The sequence below is a fragment of the Suillus fuscotomentosus genome (genome assembly GCF_016647785.1).
Source record: "Suillus fuscotomentosus strain FC203 chromosome Unknown F5891scaffold_99, whole genome shotgun sequence".
In the NCBI taxonomy this organism is placed as follows: Eukaryota; Fungi; Basidiomycota; class Agaricomycetes; order Boletales; family Suillaceae; genus Suillus; species Suillus fuscotomentosus.
This window is the reverse complement of record NW_024539611.1, coordinates 1-25,797: the sequence shown is the minus strand read 5'-3', so window position 1 is coordinate 25,797 and position 25,797 is coordinate 1. Positions and strand designations below refer to the sequence as shown.

Below are 25,797 nucleotides of genomic sequence, written 5' to 3'. Positions count from 1 at the left end.
AGGGCTCATAACCTGTTGAGAGACGAGAACTAGAGTACGAGGCTCAGTCACGGTTAAAGGGACTACATTCAATGTAGTACTACGAACCTAGAGTACGAGGCTAATGTATATAGTGAGTATAATGGAATAAGAAAGAGGAAAAATATGATACACACCTCAGTCACGGTTAAAGGGACTGAGGTGCGTTGGCGCGTGTTCATAGTCTTATATAGAGTTAGAATAGAGTTAGAATACGGTTGAAAACGGAAAGAGAAAATGAGTAAGGTACTGTTACTGTCTTGCATTCATATATGTCAGGACGTCGTGACATCCTGGGTGCCCTGGTGGTCAGGCGCACTCTCAACAATTAGTGATTTGGACTGGTGTTTCTAGGCACTGACGCCATCAGCGTACAATGGTGGATGCTATTCGCTGCAGACATCATGCTAGGCGGTAAGCTGTTCAACATTAGTGACCAGTCAATAATATTGACTCAACTGAAATATCATGTAAGCTATCGTGATCATTCGGTTACATGCCATGTACCAGCAATCCAGAAAGATGTTCATCTTTCTCATTGCAACCTTCTTTGCTGTCACAACTGCTTGCTCAGTGATGGACGGCGTAGGATCCCGCCCTTTCATTTGGGGTAAGCTTTACTTTTGGACAAAAAATCAAGCCCCTCAGGCTCATGGAACCAATACCAGAGGAGTCCATCCTGTCGGGCACCTATCAGTGCCAGGTGGTTGCGGAAGACCAGCCCCTACTTGTCACTTGGAGTTGGGTGATCAGCACTGCATGGGAAGCCCTCACACTGTGTCTTGCAGTCTGGATTGCTATCCAACACTTTCGTAAAATCAAACGACTCGGACGATCGACAACATCGACCATCGGGGACTTTTTAACGATGTTGATAAAAAGCCACGTGCTTCACTTTATAGCGTGAGCTTGTAATTTGAATAATCATCATTTCTGCTGAAATCCAGTACATTCTAGTTTTGCTACTGTTTCTTGCTTCCGCATCGGCTATCTCTCTCCAAAGCTGTCGGTATGGCGATTTATGATTGATATCTGACCGGTGCTCATTATCTTTTTAGGATTCGAATTCTGCGAGAAATCAAATTTATTATGGCATCGCTGCAGTTGTCCTGCCTTTGCAGTTGTTTGTGCTGGGACCACGCCTCATCCTGAGTACGAGCTCACACCCGTTGTGCCTTCGGCACAAATCGAAGGAGTGCTACGCGCTCCTTCAGGGGAGAAAAATGAGTGTCGTTCCTTCGTCACAGGAAGCCAAGGAGGGTGTAGCCCTCCTTTGGCTTCCTGGCCTCAGGCTGCATCCTAATAAATTGTGCATTTTGAATGATTTTGAAATATATTTATGAGCAGCTTTTCAAAAAAACTCAAAGTACAATCTATCACACCACATAAAAGTACATAGTACTACATACAATCAGTCAGTGCTATGTTCTTTGAGCAGGATTTTGACCAATATAAAAATACAAAATATGTAACAGTATCATTGAATGTATTTGTTTTCCCATTTTTCCCTGCTTCCCATCTAGGGATCAGCAGGGGTATGGGAAACCCTTGAGGGTAGGGGTAGGGGTTTGGATCTGAAGACCCCTGTACCCCTGGGAATATACCTCCAAATTGATTACCATAGGAGTGATGGATCAGTATAAAATTTTGAAGTTGTACATGTGCCTTCAAATGGTAATATATGTGATTGGAAAAAATGTTACCATGGGGTATACCCATGCTAATCCCTACTCCCTACTCCCTACTCCCTACTTCCTACTCCTGTCTCCTGTCTCCCATCTCCCGTCTCCTATCTCCTGTCTCCCATCTCCCGTCTCCTATCTCCCGTCTCCCGTCTCCCGTCTCCCGTCTCCCGTCTCCCGTCTCCCGTCTCCCGTCTCCCGTCTCCCGTCTCCCGTCTCCCGTCTCCCGTCTCCCGTCTCCCGTCTCCCATCTCCCGTCTCCCGTCTCCCGTCTCCCGTCTCCCGTCTCCCGTCTCCCGTCTCCCGTCTCCCGTCTCCCGTCTCCCGTCTCCCGTCTCCCGTCTCCCGTCTCCCGTCTCCCATCTCCCGTCTCCCGTCTCCCGTCTCCCGTCTCCCGTCTCCCGTCTCCCATCTCCCATCTCCCGTCTCCCGTCTCTGTTCTCTCAGTCTCCCATCTCCTGTCTCCTGTTCTCCCATTTCCCCATTTTCCTGTCATCACATTCTCTGGTTTTTGAGTCTACATTGTCTTTGTCTCCTTTTTTTATTTGAATCTTATCTCCTGTCACCACATTTGTTATCTCCCTGTCTGTAATTGTATCATATGTTGTTCCATTTATGTACATATACAGTCACTACTAATAATTGCAGTAGGCAAAACACTCAAATCCTGTTGTCCCCCTGCTCAAACACATTATTTAATGCCATGTACACATACAGTTACCAATGTTGTTGCGCAACATTCCCAATGGGTGACGTTGTTTGAGTCGCCGCTCGAAATATACATGAAAACCACGCGAGTTTCCAAAAACAGGTTTAAGCGAGGTAAGCGAAAGCCATGTGGCTCTAAGCGTATCTACGCGGCGTAAGCGCAAACCACGCGAGCGCGCGAACGTTTCCGAAACCTTTCTTAGCAAGGTGCCGGAAAACGGAGCCTGCGGAAGTTTCCGGCACCACGCGTCCAGCTGAGTGCAGCTGTTTTTCCTTTCTCCTCCCGCCCCCCCAACTACATACATCTCCCCAAACGTATCGCTCAAACTCCCTTACGCTCTTTCTCGCTACGGACTTCATTCTTTTGCCATCATTTATCCATCTCTGCTTCCTCTCGAAATCATGTATCAGCACCTTGGCCTACGCATAGGATTGGACTCAGACGCTGCTGGCGCTTCATCCTCAGCACAAGAATCTTCAGCAGCCGGTGCATCATCAAGCAATGCTCCTGGTCCATCCAGACCGCACCCTACATCCAACCCCACATCTGGCAGCAGAGCTGCCCAGAGTTCGAGGCCTACCTCCAACCAACAGCAGTCTTCGGCTGCGGCACCTCAGCCTTCATCGTCCAACCAGCAAGCTGCGGCACGCCCTCAGACGAACCCAGCCACGGCTCATCAAGGCAACCCAGCTACCCAGCAGCAAGCTCATCCTACTGCGCAGACTTCCTCAAATAACGCACCTCCCGCACCTGGTAACGCTGCGCAGCCGCAGGTAGCGAATGAATTAGCAGCGCTCAGGGCCAGAATAGCAGAGTTGGAGCGTTTGGAAGCTCAAGGCAACCCCAACCCGGCCAGAGCCCCAGCCCCTCAACAAGCACTTATTGGTGACCCTGCTACCATCGAACGTGTTCGTGCAACCATTGCTGCGCCGAAAGAGGATTCCAAGTGGCCTACGCTTCCAGCGCTACAACCTGGCCACAAAGTCAGTGCGCTTAGTATGCGTAAGTTCTCTTTACCATGCATACATCTATCATCGCCCATCTACACCGTACCGTTTTTTTGTCACCGTTCTGTACCGTTCTTCGTCACCGCACCGTACTGCCAGCCTAAAGGGCCTCACACTGCTAGTTTCGTTACTGTTTTACCGTGGCACTGCTTCACTAGAATCGAGACTGACTATGCTATGTTGCTAGCCATTCCGCCCAAAGTCGAAGAGGCCTTCAAGAACTACCGCTATGTTCCTTACTCAGCTCTCACCCACATCGCTCGCTCCAAAGCCTACCTTCGGGGCGAAGAGTCCTCCTTCGTTTTCACGACTGAAGGCCTCACAGCCAAAGGCCTCGACCGTTCGAATGAACTCTCCATCTCAACGGTGGATTGGATTGCAGCATCCAGAACAGCGGAAGAAAGAACACTGTTTTACTGGGGTGTCGAGAGGGCCAATGCCCTGAGCTCGCATCATCAAGTCGTCTTGGATATTGGTCGCACGCACTCGTGGCTAGTAGCAATGCATTACGATATTCAGCAGAGGGAGCTGGCGCACGCGAACTATGATCACAACTTAGCTGGCTTAGATGTAGCTGCTCTTACAATGTCGAACAACAAAGTAGCCCATCAACCTTCTCAGACCCAAGCTCCTGTTCCGTCGAATAAGCGTCCGGCCCCAAATGACTTTGCTGCTGCCCCTCGTAAGAAACCGCACACTCAGAGCTGTTGCTTTCGGTGCGGAGGGTCAAACCACCTCCCCGGAGATTGTTCAGCGCAATTCACAGCTGCAGGCAAACCTGTCGCCGCGATCGCCTCCAACGCCAAGAGCAAGCATGCCTTGGCTTCAGCCGATGGAAGGCACTACTGCTTCAACTGGGCAAGCAGTTCCAATTGCTCATTTGGCGGAGCTTGCAAGAACCTCCACACCTGTAGCATCTGCGGCGACACGTCGCATGGAGCTGGGACCTGCAAGTCCCGACTCTGACCCTCGAACGGTGGTGACCCCACTCGATCATCATCGAGTAGAAGAGCTCCTACGTAAATATGGCATTCTCAACAACTGGTTACATATTCTAGACGGCATCCGCAATGGCTTTAATGTTGGCATATCCAACTCCCCATCTTCAACCCATATATTTCGAAAACCACCAGTCATCATTATTAAACCCTTCCATAATCGACGCGTACATAATATCAGAACAGGCGGCGGGCAGATATTCCAGAGGCTTTACCCCCGCAGAATTAGAGCAATTAATTGGACCCTTTCGCACATCACCACTGGGCCTCGTCCCAAAACCTCACTCCGACAAATTTCGTATCATACAGGACATGTCATACCCTCGCACCTCATCCAGCATAGCTTCTGTCAATGCCAACGTCAACTCCGACGAATTTCCAACTGTATGGGGAACATTCAACAGCACGGCTACCCTCATTCTTTCCCTTCCACCTGGCTGCGTCGCAGCCACATTCGACATCTCAGCAGCTTACCGCATGGTTCCCATTGCACCATCGCAGCAAAATGCCTTGTGCATCCTTTGGAATGGTTTAATCTATGTCGACCGTGCCGTCATGTTTGGCCTCGCGTCCAGCGCTGGAGTATTTGGTTCAGTGGCCGACATGCTCGTTGCAATATACGACAAGGCCGGGTTCAATCTCATTCGCAAGTGGGTAGACGACTTCCTCGTAATAAAGCTACCACATCAGCTATGGACCGAGCACGATTTCATGGCTATAACATCATATTGCGGCGTCCCGTGGAGCATCGAGAAGCTACGGTTATTCGCGTCAATACAGCGCTACATCGGCTTCGACTGGGACCTGGACCTCAAAGCAGTGTCCTTGCCCGCAAACAAGCTGCAAGGATCCAAGACTTAGTTACAAGCTGGCTTCATATTGGCGCATCCTTCACCTCAAATGAAGCCTCCAGCCTCCATGGGAAACTCGTTCATGTAGCATGCATATACCCCCTCATTCGGCCTTTCCTTCGCTCGATAGCACGTTTTGCAGCAGTTTTCAAGTCCCATCGAGCATGCTTACAACCATCAGCTTCAGTTCGCGCAGATCTTCCTTGGGTCCAATATCTCTTATCGCACCTCCCCAACCGCGTGTCCCTTGCCAACCCAGAACCTCTCAACATCAACTGGTGGGGCGATGCGAGCACTTCGTTCGGCATTGGAATCGTTATAGGTTGCCACTGGGCCATCTGGCGCTGGGCCCCGGGGTTCAAAGTGGGACCGAAGCAGGCATTCGACATAGGTTGGGCAGAAGCTGTTGCAGTAGAGCTAGGCATTCGAGTGGCTCTGTCACTAGGTACTACTACATATTTCCTTCTAAGCGCCGCACATCTCACGTATGCCATCTTGGCAGACACCTTCTCTCACAGTGTACCAACTCGAAACAGATTCATTGTTTTCTCCGACAACGCAGGAATTGTTACAGTGACAAACAAGGGTCGCTCTTGGAGCTCCGAAACAAATGCGATACTAAAGAAGATCTATCTCCTGCAAGCACTGAATCAATTTCGTGCCCATGCAGTATATGTTCCCAGCCACAAGAACATTGCAGATGCTCTTTCTCGTGGCGACATCTCTGGCTTCCTCGCAGGTTTCCTGGAAGCATCCAGCCAGACGTCTGTACCTCTCCCAGCGCATTTGACAGACAAGCTAGTCCCATTCGAGTGGTCGTAGCAATGGTTCCCCATAGTTCAGCCCTCCCTTCTCCCATAGCACCTTCCATACCAGTACACTCGTCTCGTCACCTGCAATTAAATCCCTCTTCTCTCCGTCCTCCTTGCAGAGCAGAAGAACGCATTTTTCGCTGGCACGGCACGAATACACCACCACCCTCAACAATCGAGCACCCATTAATACAACACATTGCCTCTCTCGCCAACAGAGCCTCTCTGCGCGATACGGCGAGCTATGGAGCAGGCTTACGAAAATTCCATCTATTCTGCGACATATTCTCCATACCTGAATCGGCTCGCCTGCCAGCGTCCTTCGAACTTCTCCACTCATTTGTGCTCTGGGCGGTAACGGACCCAGACCCTAATGATCCTATCCTAAGCGAAGTTGATTCTGCAACCTTTGAACTGGTATCTCCTGGAGTCGCACGCAAGTATCTATCTGCTGTGCGAGCCTGGCATATCGCTCAAGGTTGGCCTCCCCCGCTTAATGATTCTAACCATGAACGCATCAACTGGTCTCTGCGAGGTCTAGAGAATTTGCATGGAAGGAAGCGCAAACCGCTTAGACCCCCCATTACCCTGACAATGCTCACGGCACTGAAGGCTACTCTGACACTATCAGATCCTTTCGACGCCTGCATATGGGCCATGGCATCCTGTGCCTTTTTCGGAATGATGAGATTCGGTGAAGTCTCTTGCAAGTCACGAGCGGCCTTCAATACATCCTTACATTTGACGAGAGCTCATGCCTTCTTTGGAACGGACTTGCGGAATTGCCATTATGCACGTTTGGATCTGCCAGTGGCCAAAACTGCGCGCCCTGGGGAAACACAATCAGTTTTTCTCAATGAGCAGGGAGATTTATGCCCCTTAGCAGCCCTACGAAATTTAGCGCAAGTAGTTCCTGCCTCAGCCAACGATCCATTATTCTCCTGGCGAGACCGCAAGGGCAACATCCGGCCCATGGTTAAAGTGCGAGCATTAGAGCGCATCAACGCAATATTAATGGCTTGGGGTTGGGGCACGTCGTTCGGACACTCGTTCAGGATTGGAGGTGCTTCCTTTTACTTGGCAAAGAAAGTAGACCCAGAGATTGTTCGCCTTGCTGGCCGCTGGAAGTCACTTGCATATGAAACATATATTCGAGCCTTCGAGCAAATATCTTCTCGTCACCTCGCTAATGCAGCATCCTTACAGTGACAGCCTCCACGGTGATTGGGCTAGCAGCTGGTCAGCCGCGATCCGTTCCAGCTGATGGGCAAGCGGCTCCAGCTGCTCACGTCCCACCCGAGCTACGCTCGGACCAGCCCAACCACCATAAGGTCGTGTGTCACGAGTTCCAAATACAAACCATTATTCTTTCCTTAATTCTAAGTCCTTTAAGCGCCCAGTCACAGCGCCTGTTCCTAAGAATATGTTTACTGTTGAAGAAGTTCCTATTATTGCGTCTATTGTAGAATTACCAGAGTCACGTGATCGATCGGACAATGCCGAAGATGTTGACGTCATGCCTCGCGACACTCTTGGAATGTTCCAGAGTCTTACTGCGGCTGCGGCACATGTTATGACATCATAGTTATATATAGAATCGTACGATACCTTTAATTATTCTGATTGGTTAATTAGTCCATACTCAGTTTCAATCTCAGTTTCAATATGTGTATATAGGTAGCTCGTCGTAGTCAGTAGTTCTTTAGTTCAAACCTCTTGTATCTCCAAGTGAGCAATCCAAGACGTACCTGCTGCCTTATCCTCTTTGTGATTATCTTGTTGTTTGAGTCCTAGTCTCTGCCCTGCGTTAATTCGTTTAAGGGGTTGTGACATTAGGTTTGAACTATAGGAGACTCCGACTCTCGCGTTACACTCTCGCATCTCTTTCTCTTTCGCCTGGTCGTGTTGGTAGTCACCACACCATTAGCCGAAACAGAACCGTTATACTTTTTGCCCGGCTTAACTGCCGCGATCCTTTGTTTCATCCCTTTGCTCATTTGAGCGCATTTTCATACCTATCATCTTTCGTAGTTAGTAGTCCTATACCAGGCCCTGTCTTACCGCAGCCGCCAGTATACGGAGGTGTTCACGACATTAGGCGTGTCACTGCAACTTTGAGTGCTGGCCCAAAACCCTGCCTGCTCAATGTTACTATAGTTTCATTTTACCTATTCTTTTCTTCATACGCACGTAGGCATTCGTTTCGAGTCAATAGCGGAACTGTCTAGACGACAAAACGTGTTTTCGACCTACGAGGATTTAGCGACATACCCTAGTGAGACTCGCACTTGTAAGCTTCGGCTGGAAGAGTGATAACTTGTCCTAGGCTTGTACCCTCAGAACGGAGATTGCATTGTCCCTAGTTTTTCCCACTCGATCGAGTATAGTTACGTATCATTTTTAGTTAGTATTAGGGAAGCATCGGTTGGGTAGATTAAAGAACCCTTCGATCCTGAAGTACGTGGTAGATCCGATCAGATATCGGGGACCGCTTCAGTTTTCCATTTACATAACTTTCTTTTTTTCACCATCATTCCCTTTCGGAAGAGCCCTTACGAGCAGCTCTTCAACAGACATCAGTGAATCGGGTTCCAGAACACAACTGGCACTATGTCTGAATTACCAAACTCTCCTACGCAACCTGCACAGGCGGTGATACTACCATCTAGTCCGCAAGAAATTGTTGACTACATCCACATGTCACTTGCGAACCAAGCGGACAGCTTCAGGGTCAGAATTGCAGAACTAGAAGCCAAAAACTTAGCTCTAGAAGAAGCAAACAGACTCCTGGGCGTACGCCTGGAAATGCAAGAAGATGAGACTGTGAAAATACAGTCACAACAACCATCATTCGGCTCTGCAGGAGCTAGCTTACTTTCATCGAACTCTTCCCCCTCCATCAAATACTCTAAACCCCAAGACTTCACTGGAGAAAAAGACTCCATAGAACTCATGGTCTGGATATCCCAAGTAGCGCTATACACTGCGCAATGGCCCAACATCCAAGAAGGCCAAAGAATTGGAGTAATGCTCTCCTTCATGAAAGGTACTGCAGCCAAATGGGCGCAACCTTACATTAGCAAACTTGGAAAAACCGGAGATGAAAAGTTGACCGTGGAGAAATTCCTGGAAGACTTAGAAGCCATGTGGGGGCAGGAAGATCGCGAAGGAAAAGCGATTAGAGAACTAGAATCCCTTAGACAAGGAGCTTCCTCGGTTCCAGAGTACGCAGCCGCTTTCAGACAAAAGGCTGCACACACCTCTTTTTCCGACTATGACCAGCGTCAGAAGTTCAGAATGGGACTTCAAGACCGTGTCAAGATACAGCTCGCTCATGTCCGTTACGAGGACAAAAACACCATGAAGAAACTGGTGGAACATGCGATCCAAATTGGACGCAACTTCGAAGAGCTGGACGCGGACAAGAAGAAGACGACCTGGTGGACCCCTAAACAAGGCCCCAGGACCCCTGAATACAAACCTGGTCCGAGCAGGGAAAGCGACGCTATGGACGTCGATGCCAACAAACAGCGAGGTGCTCCAAAACCTCAAGGAAGGACTGGATCCTTCAAATGCTACCGCTGTGGAGGCGAAGGCCATATGGCAAGAAACTGCAAAGACGCAGTCGCACCAAAGGTGCAGGTGAAGGCTACTACAGTGCTAAAAGAAGAAGACCCTATTCCAAGTTGGTTCAAAGCTTGGGTCAGCTCCAAGGAAGGCAAGGGTTTTTAGAAGGGTCGAAGTCAAAATCTGCGAACTTAGACCCGAACAATCGTTTCTCTATCCTATCTACGTTCTCGGATGTATCAGAAGTATATATTAAATCCAAATCTGAGCATTTTTACATTCCGATCACGTTGAAGGGAAAGAACCGACAAGCAGATGTGAAAGCACTGGTAGATTGCGGTGCATCGACATTATTTATTAGCGAAAAGTTTATAAGGAAGAATGAAGTCCGGTGCCATAAATTATTAAGGCCCATTCCGGTTAAAAATATTGATGGCTCGTTAAATGCCGCTGGATCGATGACTCATTACGCTGAATTAGGTCTAAAGATCGGTGACCATGTTGAGGATCAAGCAGCCTTCATGGTTACGGACTTAGGAAGCGATGATGTTATTATTGGCATAGATTGGCTAAGATATCACAACCCGGAAATAGATTGGAACGCTGGACGTTTTGCACTTTCTCGTTGCCCAGTTAAATGTATTACTAAAAAAGAACAAAGACAAAAAAATAAAGAAAAAAGAAAAGAACAAAAAAAGATAGAAGAAGTGCCAGACCTGATTCCCACAGAAGAGGATGACGAAGAAGACATGGCGATGAAGAGGGCGACAGTTGAGGAAATAGAAGACGAAGAGTATCCTGGAGAATGGATCAAGTATAAAGCCTCGGTTGCCACGGAGCAGAAGGTTGCAGAAGAAGCAACGAAGGTGAAGAAATCGGTCGAAGAGATGGTTCCCGATTGGCTTCACGAGTACCTGGGAGTTTTCTCAGAAGAAGAATCTAAGCGCTTCCCTGAAAGAAAGAAATGGGATCATGCGATAGATCTTAAAGATGATGGCGATCTTCCGCCGAATGCGAAACCTTATCCCTTATCACCCAAGGAGATGGACACTTTGAAAGATTGGTTAAAAGCCGAGACTGCACTGGGACGTATAAGAAATTCACAATCTCCAGTGGCAGCGCCTTTCTTCTTTGTGGCCAAAAAAGATGGCAAGTTGAGACCGGTAATGGATTATAGAAAGCTCAATGAGAAGACGGTTAAAAATGCATACCCGCTACCGAGATCTCAAGATTTAATTGATGCTTTAACCGGTGCCACGATGTACTCCAAGATGGATGTAAGATGGGGGTACAATAATATTCGCATGAAAGAAGGAGATGAGTGGAAGGCGGCCTTCAAAACGCCGTTTGGTCACCATGAACCAACCGTGATGTACTTCGGGTTAACAAACTCCCCTGCCACGTTTCAAACCATGATGAACGAGATATTCAGAGATTTAATTGATGGAAAGACCGTAGTTGTCTATATCGATGATATCCTCGTATTCACAAATGGCAATAGGGAGCAACACCGAAAAGTTGTACGAGAGGTACTAAAACGACTAAAAGAGAATGATCTGTATCTGAAGCCTGAAAAATGTAGCTTCGAACAGACAGAAGTCGAGTTCCTCGGGTTGATAGTGGAAAAGGGTGGTGTTCGAATGGACCCTGTGAAAGTAGAAGGAGTAATGAAATGGCCTGTACCCAAATGCGTTAAAGATATTCAAGCATTTATGGGCTTTGCCAACTTCTACAGAAGATTTATCTTCGGGTTTTCGGACATTGCCAGACCAATGAATGATTTATTACGGAAGGATGTCAAATGGGACTGGACGGAGAAACAGCAAGATGCTTTTGATGAACTGAAGTCAAGGTTTACATCAGCTCCGATCCTAGTAATGCCGGACGTTGAGAAAAAAATGAAAATAGAAACCGATGCTTCTGATTATGCAACTGGAGCGGTTCTATCTCAACTGATGGAAGATAACCTATGGCACCCCGTGGCGTATTACTCTAAGTCAATGAACGATGCAGAAAGAAATTATGACATCCATGACAAAGAGTTACTCGCAATCATTCGAGCGTTGGAGGAGTGGAGGCACTATGTGCAGGGAAAACCTCACCATGTGGAGATCTGGACGGATCATAAAAATCTCGAGTACTTTATGACGAGCCAAAAGTTGACAAGAAGGCAAGCCAGATGGAGTCTGTTCCTGGCGGAGTATGAATTTACGCTCCAACATAAGCCTGGTGTAGTCAACGATAAGGCCGATAAGCTTTCTCGGAGAGAAGACCACAGAGGGGGGGTAGAAAACGACAATTCTGATCGTATTTTGTTAAAACCGGAGTTTTTTACTGTAAAAGCTGCTAAAAGAGGTCAAGTTCTAGTGCAAGGAGAAAAACAATTGCTGAGAAAGATAAGGCAATGCACAGAACGAGAGCCCGAAGTCGCTAAAGCGCTACAAACGCTAAAAGCAGCACCGGTACAATTGCGTAGAGGAGTCGAAGAGTGGAATGTGGAGGATGGATTGGTGTTATTCCGAGGACTGGTTTACGTTCCAAATGATAAAGAGATCCGCCGAGAGATATTGGAGTTGTTTCACGACTCTCCACCGGCTGGACACCCTGGACGTGCCAAAACCTTAGAATTGATTTCCAGAAATTATTGGTGGCCTTCAATGACGAAGTATGCCCATGATTACGTAGATGGCTGTGATAGATGCAGAGCAACGAAGATTCACCCAACGCAACCACATGGTCCGCTTAAACCAAATGAAATACCAGCGGGACCTTGGCAATCAATCACTTGTGATTTGATAGTAGATTTGCCTAAAAGCGAAGGGTTCGATTCTATTTTTGTTGTCGTTGATCGATACACAAAACAAACGCACATCATGCCTACGAAAAAGGAAGTTGACGCTCGAGGAATCGCGAAACTTTTCCTAGATAACGTATGGAAACACCATGGAACTCCGAAACAGGTGATATCGGACAGAGGAACACAATTCGTCTCCAAGTTTATGGGACAAGTGTCGAAACGCCTAGGCATAAAATGGAACATGTCGACGGCTTATCATCCTCAGACAGACGGACAAACAGAGAGAATCAACCAAGAAGTAGAGCAATATCTGAGAATGTTCACGTCTTACCGCCAAAACAATTGGGTAGACTGGCTTCCGATAGCAGAATTTGCTCACAATAACTCTGTCACTGTAACGGGTCATAGTCCATTCAAAGTACTCTACGGATACGATCCAGAGTTTACCTTTTCACCAATTTCCAACTCTAAAGTACCTGCAGCTGATGAACGAGTGGATGTAATGAAAGAGGCAAAGGAAGACGCAGAAAGCATGCTGCGAATGGCGAATGAGCGGATGAAGAGATTCTACGACAGAGGAGTAAAAGACGCACCACAATTCAAAAAAGGAGATCTGGTCTGGCTCAATGCCAAAAATATCCGTCAGAAAAGACCAAATAAGAAACTCTCCGATCGACGACTTGGTCCGTTTGAAGTGCTAGAGAAGACGGGTGATGTAAATTACCGCCTGAACCTTCCAGCAAAATATCAGATTCATCCGGTATTCCACGTAGAATTACTCACTCCGCATTTCCCCTCGACCTTAATCCAAAGACCTCCACATCATCGTCCGCCGCCAGAGATCTTATCAGAAGGCGATTCCGAATGGATAGTACGAAAAGTCCTAGACTCGAGACTGCACAGATCAAAACTCCAATACCTAGTAGAGTGGGAAGGATATCCGATAGAAGAAGCGACATGGGAACCTGAGGAAAACCTTGAGAATGCACGGTTGAAAGTTCAAGAATATCACCGGCAAAATCCGAAGGCATTAAATCCCCGCAAAATCAACAAATCGGTGTTCGAAACCCAAGAATTTTTGGAATGGCGCAAGAAGTTTATTCGTCCTAGTTTCATTCGCGATGACGCTCATCCTAGAGAGGGGGTAATGTCACGAGTTCCAAATACAAACCATTATTCTTTCCTTAATTCTAAGTCCTTTAAGCGCCCAGTCACAGCGCCTGTTCCTAAGAATATGTTTACTGTTGAAGAAGTTCCTATTATTGCGTCTATTGTAGAATTACCAGAGTCACGTGATCGATCGGACAATGCCGAAGATGTTGACGTCATGCCTCGCGACACTCTTGGAATGTTCCAGAGTCTTACTGCGGCTGCGGCACATGTTATGACATCATAGTTATATATAGAATCGTACGATACCTTTAATTATTCTGATTGGTTAATTAGTCCATACTCAGTTTCAATCTCAGTTTCAATATGTGTATATAGGTAGCTCGTCGTAGTCAGTAGTTCTTTAGTTCAAACCTCTTGTATCTCCAAGTGAGCAATCCAAGACGTACCTGCTGCCTTATCCTCTTTGTGATTATCTTGTTGTTTGAGTCCTAGTCTCTGCCCTGCGTTAATTCGTTTAAGGGGTTGTGACATCGTGTCACCGAGATCGCATCAAGCCTAGCACAGTTGAAGCTGGATTAGCAAGGTGCCGGAAAACGGAGCCTGCGGAAGTTTCCGGCACCACGTGTCCAGCTGAGCGCAGCTGTTTTTCCTTTCTCCTCCCGGCCCCCCAACTACATACATCTCCCCAAACATATCGCTCAAACTCCCTTACGCTCTTTCTCGCTACGGACTTCATTCTTTTGCCCCCACCCACCTCTCCCTTAGTATTCAGTTTAAACAATAGTTTTATTCATATCCGTTCAAGTACATGCTATCATTTAAAGCAATACAAGGTCTATCTGTGACACGTCCGAAATTCGTGATCAGTTGTCCCGCCCTCCCAGCGGCTCCAGCTGCTCGCGTCCCACCCGAGCTACACTCGGACCAGCCCAACCACCATAAGGTCGTGTCACCGAGATCGCATCAAGCCTAGCACAGTTGAAGCTGGATCCCTTATGGCGCTATATCTGCACATTTATTATTTGCGCGTTCCGCGGCTTGCGCGCTGCGCGTTTTCGTCAATCCAGAGTGGGCACATTTTAATCAAGAGGTTCCGCATTCCCGCACTGCGCGTTTTCGCCAATCCAGAGCTGGCGCGTTTTGATTGGACTCAAAACTCAACTTGAAGTTTCCACCATGATAATTATGATCTCTACTTTCCTTCAAGCAATTTGAGACTCGGACCACTGCAGTATAGTATTTGTACTGATACAAACATCACTCTATACAATTGAACACGACGAGTCTACGTCGTACGATGGATGAAGTCCTTGTGGTTGAACATGAGTAAAACTAACATGAGTACTAGTAAGACTATGGCGAAGGAGGCTCAGGCTCGAAAACCAGTTTCTCTACTAGGAAGCTGCAAGTCTCAGAAAGAAATTGTTCGGCGTGCTTGAATGCCGCTCCCTGATCGAGAATCTTGAACATGAGGTCTTTGCATCCTTCACTGACACGTCCAAACTGCAGTTCCTTGAAGTGTTTGACGGCGTCGTCGTACGGCTGTGGATTCCTACCATCAAGAAGAAACCGGCCCATACCATTCCACCAAATTGTGTGCCAGTCCTCGTTGCAACCAGTTGGGTCTTGACACTCAGTGCAAGATCTGGCAAACACTGTGGAAAGTCGTGAACAGGTAAGCACTACCATCTGTGAGCATGCGAAACACACGTACCAACTCATTTTGATTAGCAACTAACTACATGGTACCGTTGGCGGAAAAACCCTGCTCGCCTGGGCTGCACGAGTGGTGTTAAAGGAGCTTTGAAGTTCGACACTGTGTTAGCTGGTGGTGTAGAACTTAAGGGGACCCGGGCACCGCAAAAAATAGACATTTACTCCTATGAATACTATGGAGAAAAAGTCAAGGACACTGCAGACGCCGAAATCAGAGTACAGAATGTTACTGACCGTGGGCCAAAGCTGAATAAGCGCCGTGAGGTGTCTGTGTTCAAGTGAGTGATGCGTGATCAAGTTGATGAGGAAGTGCGCTTACCTAATATTATGAAGCTATCACATTGGCGAACTTGAGAGTGGGGCACAGTTTGATCAGACTTACGCCAATTTTGATGTGGTGCAGGCTGCATTTCTAGCCTTCGTCAAAGACGCTCTCGGTACGTCAATATAAGTGTCAGTTCAAAAGCATGCACTGACCTTTTCACTAGCATTTGAGTCGACACTGCCCCAAGACTCAGACACTGAGGAGGCAGAAGATTCATCATCAGACTCGCATGATGGTTCAGACGAGGAGTGGGCAAGCTGCCATTCCCTTGTTTTTGACAGAATCTGGGCCATCGACAGGCTCTCAGCCATTTCCATTGACTCAACTTGCTCAGTCCAATAGCCTCAGTGAGTTTTCCATTCGTGCTACTTGTTTAAAATTTAACCTGTGCTGTTGTTGCCAGAAACGGCATCTTTTTATAGCAGTCCACTCGGAGTGCCAGCTGGTACTGCCATTCAATTCCTAAAGTCGAAGAGTGCATTATCGTCCCCACCTGAATTCGTGTCAGTCAGCGAGGCGGATGTCTTGTGTCGCAGTCGATCACACATTGACGACCCTTTTGCACCGGAGCAGATCAATCCCTGGGATTCTCGCTATTCCATGAAGCCCGCTAACCTCCAGCTCATGTTAGGAGGGTCGGTTACCGTTTCCCAAACAATGTTTGACAAGTGACCAGGTCTAGTATTTGTTGATGACAGGCATGCTAATTTGGTACTAGTTTTTGTCATTTCTCGTGCGTTGCAGTACATACCATTATCTCATCCTCATCCTCATCTCATTTTGTGGGTCCATCAAAACAGTATGTATTTGAAGAAGAAAAACTATAATACTGCGTGAGCCGCTAAGTTAGCTCCGCACAACTTGAATGACTCGGTTAGTAGAGACTTGAACAAGCAAACGCGCAGTGCGGGAATGCGGAACCTCTTGATTAAAACACGCCCACTCTGGATTGACGAAAACGCGCAGCGTGCAAGCCGCGGAACGCGCAAATAATAAATGTGCAGATATAGCGCCATACTCCCTTTCTTCTTAAGATTCGAGAATATTACACAGAACTCGTGGACGACTCTGACGCAGGAACTGGCATAACTACAATTGCTTTCCAGGAATGCACGTCAACTGGAGTAGTGTGTAGTACGGAAATTGCTCTAGGTGATCACTACGTGCTATCAGGTGCTCTACAGGAAACATGAAGATGTCGTCGGAAGTGAAGATTGTCGCCGTTATAATGTCCCTTGGGTATTGAGGTAGTTTGATAGACAGATATAGTTTTTGGCAAACCATTTTGATATTGTTTCACTAAAAGTTACTTAGCTACTCACCATACTTGCACGGTACTCTGGCTATGTATAAATGTATATATATTGCATAGACTGGAATCATCAATCCACGCCTTAGCTCCCCAACGTTGTTTTCATACGTCTACCAATCTGCAAGTCTCCATTCACTGACACCAGTTCCTGGATATGACCCTAGATCCCAGTTTCTGGCCAGGGTCATTTCTTCGCGGGATACGGCTGGCAGTGAGCAATGAGCATGTTCGTTTGAACTCCGTTGAGAGCTGTCGTCGTGTCCCTCTGAGACTTTGGCTCAGACGTTGTCCTAGACCGATCAAAATTCAAATTGATCCTGACATTCTGCAAAAATTGGGGAATAGAATATGCAACAGAAATTATCATGAGTGGGGACTCAACTCGATGAAGTAGCAAGGTCAAAGAGAAATGCAGGCAACGGTGTGTGTATCATGGACATTGGACACAACCGACCTCGTCAGCCCATCGGGCATCAGGGAGGGTCAGTTCGAGTGAGACAAACAATCTCTATCGCAGTCTTGTTCAAGGCAGAGTGCCAGTGTAGATTTTCGAGGGTGCAGCCAATACATGTTTCTCATTTCCCAGAAAGTATCGGCGCCAATGGAAATGAAGAAGTTGGTTCGTTCAAATGACTTGGCCGGCGGCTGTTTGATGTTCGACTTCTGCTCTGCAACCATCATCATCTACCATTGTGATGCCTAAACGGACCTGGAAACGGCTGAATTGCCCTGTTGGACAATACCTTAAAATTGTGCTGTTCAGAGTCCAGACTCAAAAGTATGGGAACTCAATCATATTTGAGGTGACATGGATAGAGATGATTCAGATGGTAGTACGACTGTCCTACACGATACTGGCACGCTTTTGCGACTTGCAACAAGTACGAAGAGTTGCATTTCGGTCCCGACACTACTCGTCGTAAACTATACTTGCCGGGCTCCTATTACTGATTGAGGGGACACAGTTAATCATAGAACTATGAATCGGGCTTACCGCATTTCAGCACCCTTTGAAACGTTCCAGATCAGCGAGGAAGTGGATCAATGAAAACAAGTTGCGAACCTTTTCTTTCCAACTGATCTGTGCTTTCAGTTCTGTGTGGCCAAACAAAATGATGACGTCGAAGTCAAACTCGTAATACTCTGATTGATGTGAAGCCGATCTTTTAGGACGAAGTGTTCGAGATAGCTCCTGGAGGTCAGCATGAATCGTGCATAGCGTGGTAAATGAGGCTGAATTGAATCAAATCAGTATGAATATACTTGAGCCGCAAATAACCCATACACGGTTCAGTGTCCAACCACCGCGGCTCCTGGAGGGCCCCCTTGTAACTTATTATGTCCGTGCTGTGACTCTTGCATGCAGCAAGTGATTTTCGGGTGGCTGTAAAAGGCTTCCGGAATTCGCGTTGCTCAGATACTTGCGTTCCCTGTAAAGCAGATCAGCATGTACCGAATGATTGAATGTGCTTTATTCACCTTCAGCAAGATACTCTTAAAACGTTCGTAAAGATACGTTTTGCCGTTTCCACTACCAATCACGCATTTATGTTGTCGGGCCAGGTGCTCAGGATCTAGAAAGTTGTACCGTGTTCTGTATTCAACGCCATAAGTGACGCGTGCAACTCGAGACGACACCAGGTGGTCGATGTAGAATGAAACTGCCCCATCAGCAACAGCTTTATTGCTGCAGTTACCTGATCAGTAGAAGTAGTCGCGTTGACAGTTGAGGGCTTACGCATGAGCATCAGGGCGACAGAGGCTGATGCCTAGGGGTAGAAAATATTCCTGGAGTCTCACGAACAGCCAATCGCTGGCAGCGAAACCGCCAACCAACCAAACCAACTTCATGACGATGTCACGATCCGTCCAGTTATGAGCGAAATATGACGCTCACATTGATTGGAATCGAAGCTGCGCATCTCTGCTGCTCAAAAGCCTCGATAATGGCTTCGATGGATGGTTCAAACAAGTCGGCAACGTCCTGGCTGTACAATAAAGCATGGGTATCGTCATGAAGGTGATCCAAAGAATATGGACAAACCCGGCCAATTTCAATTGCCCTGATCGAATGTCGTACTTCGGATCCTTGTCACAGATAGTACCGAACCTAATGTAAGATGGTTCATCGGGCTTACGGAACCGAAGTTTCGTGCTGTTGTCAAAGATTTCTGCCATTTGTGCGATGATCTTTGGGTTGGAGTAGTGCTCCGAGGCCGAAAGTATCTCTGGGCAATCAAATGGCTATCAGTTTTTGATTCCCTGTATGACTGATGCATTCACAGACTTTGTAACAGAGTACGAGCGCGACTAGTAACAAAGACTGAGCCCTGCAGGCAACCTGAGCGGGCCTCAGCAAGGAAACAATGCAGGAAAGCGGGGCTCACATTCAGCTGGGGCAATCTCCTCGAAAGAGGTCGGAGATAGTTTCATTGAGTAGGCGCTGAGATCGATGGTTCCACCTCCGGCATCAATAACAACGACTCCCTGGTTGTCAGATTGATCTTCCTCATCGTCGGAGTAGCCTGACACATCTATAGGGGTTTGGGAGAATCTATCTGATGCAATCACGTTGGTAACACAGAAATGAAGACTCGCTTCGCCTTCAGTCAAGAGGTGCACGTGTGATTGCTCCTCTTTAGATGATATGAGGCCAGCGAGCTCGATAGCGCGTCTGATTTGTTGTTGTTGTTGGCCTTCCCAACCGTTGGGATGCGTGAATACGAACTCGATGGAGTTCTTGATCGATCTCCAGAAATCCAAATGTGATTCCTGGATATAAGTTCGAGCGCATTGGAAGAGGTAGCGCATGAAGTCGGCGAGGACTTCTACTGCAGATTTGCCTTGTGGGAGAGGTTCTATATCGCCATCTCGTATGTGAGACGATGCCAGATGCTTGGCACGAAGATGAAGTTTCCACCTGATTAAGATTAATATGTAGCTTATGTTTTACCCTCGACGATATACATACCATGCAAGCTTCACCCATCCCTCATCTTCTGCCTGTTCGATGATATGCTCCTGCAGAGCCTCAGCACCCACGGCTCGGACGTTTCCCTGAAGGTCGTAGTAAAGAATTGATGGTATTTTGGAGTCACCTCCAACATGCTCTTGCGCAGGATATCTGTAATCCCACCATGAGCCAGATACATGCAGCTTTAGCCGGTTACTAACCTTGCTACTCCTCGAATTACAGGCACCTCCCCCGGATCTAGCATACAATACGAGACTCCACTGAACGTGGTCCCAACATCAAATGCAAGCACTAGCTTTCGCGTTGGGCCCTCATACGGTTCCCGTGGAAGCATAATAGTAACCTGAAGGCAGGCAATTCATGTATCCAAGTTTATATGCAAAAGGGCATGTTTACATTTCAGAGGCCACATACCAACTTTGGAGGCGCAGATCAAGGCGTGTGTGCCTCATGTCGTGCATCTCCTATGATCTGTACAGTTCTGAACAGGACAGAGCTTCCAATTTGGAGCCCTACGCCCAGTTTCACTCGCTGTGAAATTTATCTAAGTTCGGATCTATGTGCATGAGCGGCTTCGAAGTTCGAAGCTTCAACGTTAACCCTGTGTGCATGTATTCGAGATACAGCCATTGACAACGACTTGGTGTTGCCCGCACCGCCATTCAGCCAGGCGTACATGGCCTGTTAGCCTGTAAGTGGCTTGAATTGGGTTGTGTGGTTGAGAGATTACCTGAAGCATTGATTGGATAGTATTGTCGTCAGATTTGAGGCACTGCAGCTTGAAGTCATCGAATCTGGTCAGTGCCAGTTAAGTTTATCACCAATTTTATGACTGACGTTGACCTCTCTTCTCTTGCAAAGACTTGCGTTAAGTGTTACTACATAAAGTGATTTGCAACAGCGCAAAGTGATTATACTGACTAACACGAACTTGCCTGCCCTAAACCAGTCACGGCGATAGTAAGACTTTAGCTACTCAACTCACCCATACTTGCACGATACTTTGGCTATGTATAAATACAGTATTGCATAGACTGGAATCATCAATTCACGTCTTAGCTCCTTTCATAACGTGCTATTATGTATTTATCTTGATACCTCTATCTACCACCTAGTAACCCGACAGTAGTGCTCGGGCAGAATCATTCACAGGCAATTGTGCCGGCAGAAGTGGCAGGATTGCTTGGCAAAGGACTTACTCTAGTGAGAGTGATACTTAGCCATTAGTTTTGGCTAAGCGCAGCTTAAGTCTAATCTCAATCGTGATTTAAATGCAAGGTTCCCTCAGCAAAACGGATTGGATGGAGACTGGGTGAAAGAGCAATCTAACGATGTCCACGAGAGAGGTGAGTTTGATATCATATACCTAAGTGGATCACTGGCACGTGTAACACACCCGTCGTCGCAACAGAGGTTCCTGGTTACAAGTATGATTTTGACAATGAAAAGTGCGAGTAACTCAAGGCTTATTATGGTGACTCGGGAAGCGCGTGTAGGAGGTACTTTTTCCTTCCTTGCCATTATTATCATCACACTTGATTCATTGCATTTTAGCTTCATAACAGGAACAGTTCAGAGGGTGTTGTAACATGATCAGCAACCACGTACTCGATGTGTAATGCCAAATAGTTCGGTCTGCTTCATGAGTCAAGCTACAAGGTCTGCCATGTTCAAGAGATGATTGTTCTGACCCGTGGTCAGACATGCCAAGCAACAAATGGGCTCTCAAGTGAATGCTAGAATAAATAACCTAGTCAATTCTCTCTTTCCGCACATCATCACTAGTATACCCCTCTTCATCCTCTCCAACATCAAAGATAGCCGCCCCGCTCTCATCCTCAAGAGCCCGTTCCTTCCCTTTGCGTTTTCGATGTGCCTGCTCATCGTCATATCCGTTTAAGGGAATATTTTCTTCCAATTGAGGATCCCTCGACAACCGCACTGGTCGACGACGCAAACGACACCATATACAAAGGCCAATGGCAATAGCCAGAAGAAGGAAGATCAGGACCACTGAGCCTGCATTATAATAGGCTGACGATAACACTGAGTGAGCACTCGTTTCCGTATACAAGAAAAAATATTATCACCATCCCACTGCGCCTTAGTCTGCTCAGGCGTCTTGCCGGGCAATGACGATGACAACGGCACATCATCGCTGTCCATAAATATCGGTTTGATGTCGTCCCCGACTGCGCTTGGTATACGTGCGGACCCGTCGACGATGGCAGAAAAATTCGTCCCCATGAATCGCAAGATCATGTCATGCGTAATGTCAGGAGCGTCGTATGGTACCATGTGTGATGCGTTAAAGATCTGTGGCATTGTGAGTAGAGTGCCTTGTGGGGGGTACACAATGTACCTTGGCATACGTAAGGTTTCGTGAGGAAACCCAGGTCCCTGCTTGCATACCGTTGACCGTCCAAGATTTGGTTTGTACTTTCTGAAGTGATGGTCAGTTCCGAAACTCTGGACATGAGAGAACACCCACCCCCAGCCCCTTTTCTCCGTTCCATGTCAAAGACTTGATCATACTCTCGATACCCATGTAATTGCAGATAAAATCTTGATCACCAGCAAACAATAAAACGGGTATTTTTTCTAGCACTGAAGGAAGGAGAGTGACAGATGATGGAGATAGATAGTCACGCATCTCACTGCTGACCCGTCCGGAACATTCGACCCAGCTCTCAGGTTTAGCCTCGGCATGGAGCGCCCTGATGACATCTTTGCGCTGGAATTTTTTTTTTTAGACAGTAAGGATGGCATGTCGAGAGAGGGACAAACAGCAAGGTAAGAACTGATGTTTTTCAAGTCTGGAGGCCACTGCATGCCGCAATACGGCTCATCATCTTCCAACCGGATATCATAGATGTTCACACATTTTGGTTGTCCGTCGACACTGTTGTGATAGTGAAACCGAGATTCGATAAATTTTCAGGAGCACAACTCACATTCGAGACTTGCTTTTGAGAATAAATTGCAGCAGCCCCTCGCATTGATCTATATGAACGGGTTCTATAGTAGCACCCCTGAACTCCGTCATGCACCTGTTAGTTTTCTCTTTGCTGTCTTTGTAGTGCTATGGATCATGTCAGGCTCGGTGCGAGCAGGGCTCTTGAGATGACCAAATTACTCACCTGTGAGCTTTCATCGACAAGTCCATGCGTCACAGCGTAGTCTAGGTATGCAGGGTATTGATTACGACCATCTATCCAGCCATTACCGATTGCAACTCCGCGCAAGGGCATTCTGAGTTCTGATGAGAGAATAGCATCCGCTATTCAAACGGATGAGTGCCACTCAGCAGGGGGTGATTCAGAGCTACTATACCAAAGTACGGAATATATTGTCCAGCATAACTCTCGCCACCCAAATAGGTCTGCAAGCAGCTGTTAGGTGAGCTCCGGGATGAACAAAGTCACGTACATCTACGGTTTCGTATTCAGGGAACACTTTATAGAATGTCCGTAGAAATTCCATGAGTTGGTCAGTCGTCTGAGGTAGTATAACCACTAAGTTGGCCAGCGTTGTGCCCATGCGTCTCAATACGTACCTGTTGTAGGCCATGCACGTAGTGATTCGTGCTAGTATACGAGAGACCTGTTCCAGCAGGTTGATCCACTGAGAAAGTAGAAAATGGCTCAGTTGAGCTTGGTCGATGCAACAGACTTGATGGACTTACCATATACCACGGTGGTGTACTCATCCCAACCCCCATCTATAGTTCTAAGGCCGCCCTCTCCGTCAATTCTCCAAGGTCCAACTTCCATCATCAGGCCGTCAAATGAGGAACATCCTGGTCCGCCCTATTGCATTCAGTTCGCTGTATACTACTGTAGCATATGACACGTACATTAAACCAGAACATCAGCCGTTCCTTGTCGGCAAACTTACGAGCCTTTACCATTACAAAGAATAGATGTGCAAGAACGTCCGTGCTGGCTGCTGAATCTGCATCGGGATCTGAAAGAATGTGTCCAGCGTATATGTGTAAAGGGTGTGTTGTATCCTGGTGCAGGCCTGGGAGGTAAGGGACATAAAAAGAGGCTGCTGAGGGAACTGTATGTTTTCTGCGTCAGAACTGTCAAAATCTCCGAGTGGTTAGTCTGTGCTATACCTTCAGTCGGAGCAGCCTTCACTGGTTGGTTTACGAAAGCCAGAAGCGACGTGGCACATATCAGCGTGCCTCGCAGATACCTCCGCGTTGGCATTTTGATATTGTAAGACTTGCTGGTTGCTCGTTAAGAAAAGTCTGCTGTGTGGCAATATGTGGGCAGTGCTGCTTGAATTTGAAACTCTCGAGGGATTTGTAGCTGAGTATTCGGGATATGACGTGGTGCCTGCGCAGCAACACTCGTCAATACCGTAAGTCTCACAAACCTGTACATAATACATAACGACCCTCAAGAAGCTTCTACATCTACAGGACGGCATACTGGAACTAGGGGACTTTCGAGGCCCTCTGAATGTCTACTAGCTATAGTGGAACTTCCGGGTGCAATTCTTGAAATTTTGACTGTATTAATCAAACTCTAATACCAACTAACTTGAACTAATACTTACACAGTGCCAGAGAAATTCAAGATTTGACTACGGGAGACTCAGTTGGATCAATGCTCGCCTGCATGCTGAATAGGTCATCACAGAATTCGTGAACTGGATAATTGTTTTTCGTCGACTCCACTGTGATGGCACTGTGGCGGACCGTGCAACTGACGTTTCCCCGTTACAACGTAAGTGCACCAGGGCTCACCCAATACATCAGTGAACCAATGAGTCCTTGATATTGTAGACATGGCTATTGTAATCAAATATAATCTGGATATCGCACTGTAATACTATGGATACCCAAATATATTTGTTTCGCGATGGAATATGTATGAATTATATCAAAATACAGGAGTATGATCAAAGTCTGTGGCGAGACTGCAGGGGAGCGTGATCACAGGAACAAATGGATAGATATCCACTTTTCTCAACCTTGGTGTATGTTCTCGTTTGTCAAGTCCTTGAGATCGTAGATATGGCTATATAATCCAACATCATATTGCTACCAAAATTGTATGACTTTTTAAGGCTTTCCGACAGAAAGCCGCTTTCGCATCCAATAAACAATTCTAGAGCACCGTGCCAGTTCTCCACAACACTACGACATATCACAATCACTCAAGACAATTAACACTACTCCAGACGTGCTAGTTTTATTGAAGGTACTCATATTCTCTCACCTATGCGTCACATTACACGACTTTTGAAACAAACTAATCTAGACCTGCCGTTGTTTGGCAAATCCTTTGGATCCAAACAACCGCTTTGCATAACACACTTCACGCGACTTCTCCAGGATGCTCGACAAAAGTGAGTTGATTCTGTTTCCTCGCAACTGTCTGTTATTTTTGCTACTACGCTACGCTCAGTATTTGCGTGGTTCTAAATGTACAAATGTTATCATGTCATCCGAGTCCTTTGGTCGAACTGAGCCTATCCGAAGTTGTGCTACCTATACATTGCATAATAGCCTGTGAGCATTAGGGACGAGGATGCCAAGTTTGGCGTTGGTGTCGCCAATCGCCAGCATCCGAGTCTAGTGAAAGACGTACTTTCAGGATCTAGAGTTACCCTACTAGTGCACGGCGCATGTCAACCAACAATCCATCAAACCTCAACGTTTCATCATCAGACAACGCGGGCAGGCGAGACTTCATGGTCTCGTAACGGGCCCTGTTTTCCGCGGACTCAAACACTATAGCCCCAGACCAAGGGCCCGCCAAACCTTTCTCCAGCGACCAACCACGTGAAGTTGCTGCAAGGAAGATGGCATTGGTGAGGTAGCGTTTCCAGTCCTCTTGGTCGAAGGGAACGTAACGAGAGTACTGCATGTTGTTTATTATATGTTCTAGCAAGTCAAAGACG

The 25,797-nt window shown here is 47.1% G+C and overlaps 6 protein-coding genes across 6 annotated transcripts; 4 read left to right on the top strand and 2 right to left on the bottom strand.

Moving 5' to 3' along the window:
• Positions 1 to 2,810: 2,810 nt before the first annotated feature.
• Positions 2,811 to 4,382, top strand: F5891DRAFT_985868 (uncharacterized protein; the record flags this gene model as incomplete). The annotated part of the gene is made up of 2 exons (XM_041377666.1): positions 2,811 to 3,411; positions 3,604 to 4,382. The coding sequence occupies 2 exons, from the start codon at positions 2,811 to 2,813 to the stop codon at positions 4,380 to 4,382; spliced, it is 1,380 nt and encodes a 459-aa protein (XP_041219009.1).
• Positions 4,383 to 4,495: 113 nt separating this feature from the next.
• On the top strand, positions 4,496 to 4,678 carry F5891DRAFT_962975 (uncharacterized protein; the record flags this gene model as incomplete). Its single annotated transcript, XM_041375956.1, has 1 exon — positions 4,496 to 4,678. A coding segment is annotated over one exon (183 nt), but the record flags the coding sequence as incomplete, so codon positions are not given.
• A 1,411-nt stretch (positions 4,679 to 6,089) lies between these two features.
• On the top strand, positions 6,090 to 7,286 carry F5891DRAFT_962957 (uncharacterized protein; the record flags this gene model as incomplete). The annotated part of the gene is made up of 1 exon (XM_041375953.1): positions 6,090 to 7,286. The coding sequence occupies one exon, from the start codon at positions 6,090 to 6,092 to the stop codon at positions 7,284 to 7,286; it is 1,197 nt and encodes a 398-aa protein (XP_041219007.1).
• Positions 7,287 to 14,891: 7,605 nt separating this feature from the next.
• On the top strand, positions 14,892 to 16,267 carry F5891DRAFT_985866 (uncharacterized protein; the record flags this gene model as incomplete). Its single annotated transcript, XM_041377665.1, has 8 exons — positions 14,892 to 14,978; positions 15,064 to 15,148; positions 15,192 to 15,229; positions 15,286 to 15,548; positions 15,604 to 15,707; positions 15,759 to 15,830; positions 15,877 to 15,942; positions 15,999 to 16,267. The coding sequence occupies 8 exons, from the start codon at positions 14,892 to 14,894 to the stop codon at positions 16,265 to 16,267; spliced, it is 984 nt and encodes a 327-aa protein (XP_041219006.1).
• A 1,408-nt stretch (positions 16,268 to 17,675) lies between these two features.
• On the bottom strand, positions 17,676 to 20,474 carry F5891DRAFT_1066550 (uncharacterized protein). The gene is made up of 11 exons (XM_041363105.1): positions 20,082 to 20,474; positions 19,879 to 20,031; positions 19,295 to 19,827; positions 19,195 to 19,248; positions 18,952 to 19,135; positions 18,805 to 18,895; positions 18,646 to 18,752; positions 18,387 to 18,594; positions 18,193 to 18,337; positions 17,960 to 18,140; positions 17,676 to 17,854 (listed from the first exon to the last, which is right to left on the bottom strand). Exons 1-11 carry the CDS (start codon positions 20,213 to 20,215, stop codon positions 17,818 to 17,820), a joined length of 1,827 nt encoding a protein of 608 aa, XP_041219005.1. The 5' UTR covers positions 20,216 to 20,474; the 3' UTR covers positions 17,676 to 17,817.
• Positions 20,475 to 21,550: 1,076 nt separating this feature from the next.
• On the bottom strand, positions 21,551 to 24,309 carry F5891DRAFT_771657 (alpha beta-hydrolase). The gene is made up of 13 exons (XM_041373203.1): positions 24,002 to 24,309; positions 23,738 to 23,943; positions 23,567 to 23,690; positions 23,438 to 23,505; positions 23,311 to 23,379; positions 23,215 to 23,263; positions 23,022 to 23,161; positions 22,836 to 22,963; positions 22,669 to 22,783; positions 22,373 to 22,615; positions 22,244 to 22,324; positions 21,972 to 22,197; positions 21,551 to 21,915 (listed from the first exon to the last, which is right to left on the bottom strand). Exons 1-13 carry the CDS (start codon positions 24,093 to 24,095, stop codon positions 21,632 to 21,634), a joined length of 1,827 nt encoding a protein of 608 aa, XP_041219004.1. The 5' UTR covers positions 24,096 to 24,309; the 3' UTR covers positions 21,551 to 21,631.
• Between the last annotated feature and the right edge of the window lie 1,488 nt (positions 24,310 to 25,797).

Excerpts from the sequence above, each read along its gene's own strand:
- F5891DRAFT_1066550 (XM_041363105.1), bottom strand. The coding sequence starts at position 20,215 with ATGCTTCCACGGGAACCGTATGAGGGCCCAACGCGAAAGCTAGTGCTT. Across the intron at positions 19,249-19,294 it reads GGAGATTGCCCCAGCTGAAT|GTTGCCTGCAGGGCTCAGTC; the intron begins GTGAGCCCCGCT and ends AGGCCCGCTCAG. Across the intron at positions 17,855-17,959 it reads AAAGAAAAGGTTCGCAACTT|TAATAGGAGCCCGGCAAGTA; the intron begins GTTTTCATTGAT and ends CCCCTCAATCAG.
- F5891DRAFT_771657 (XM_041373203.1), bottom strand. The coding sequence starts at position 24,095 with ATGCCAACGCGGAGGTATCTGCGAGGCACGCTGATATGTGCCACGTCG. Across the intron at positions 23,264-23,310 it reads CTGAATACGAAACCGTAGAT|ACCTATTTGGGTGGCGAGAG; the intron begins GTACGTGACTTT and ends AGCTGCTTGCAG. Across the intron at positions 22,198-22,243 it reads GAAACCTTACGTATGCCAAG|ATCTTTAACGCATCACACAT; the intron begins GTACATTGTGTA and ends ACAATGCCACAG.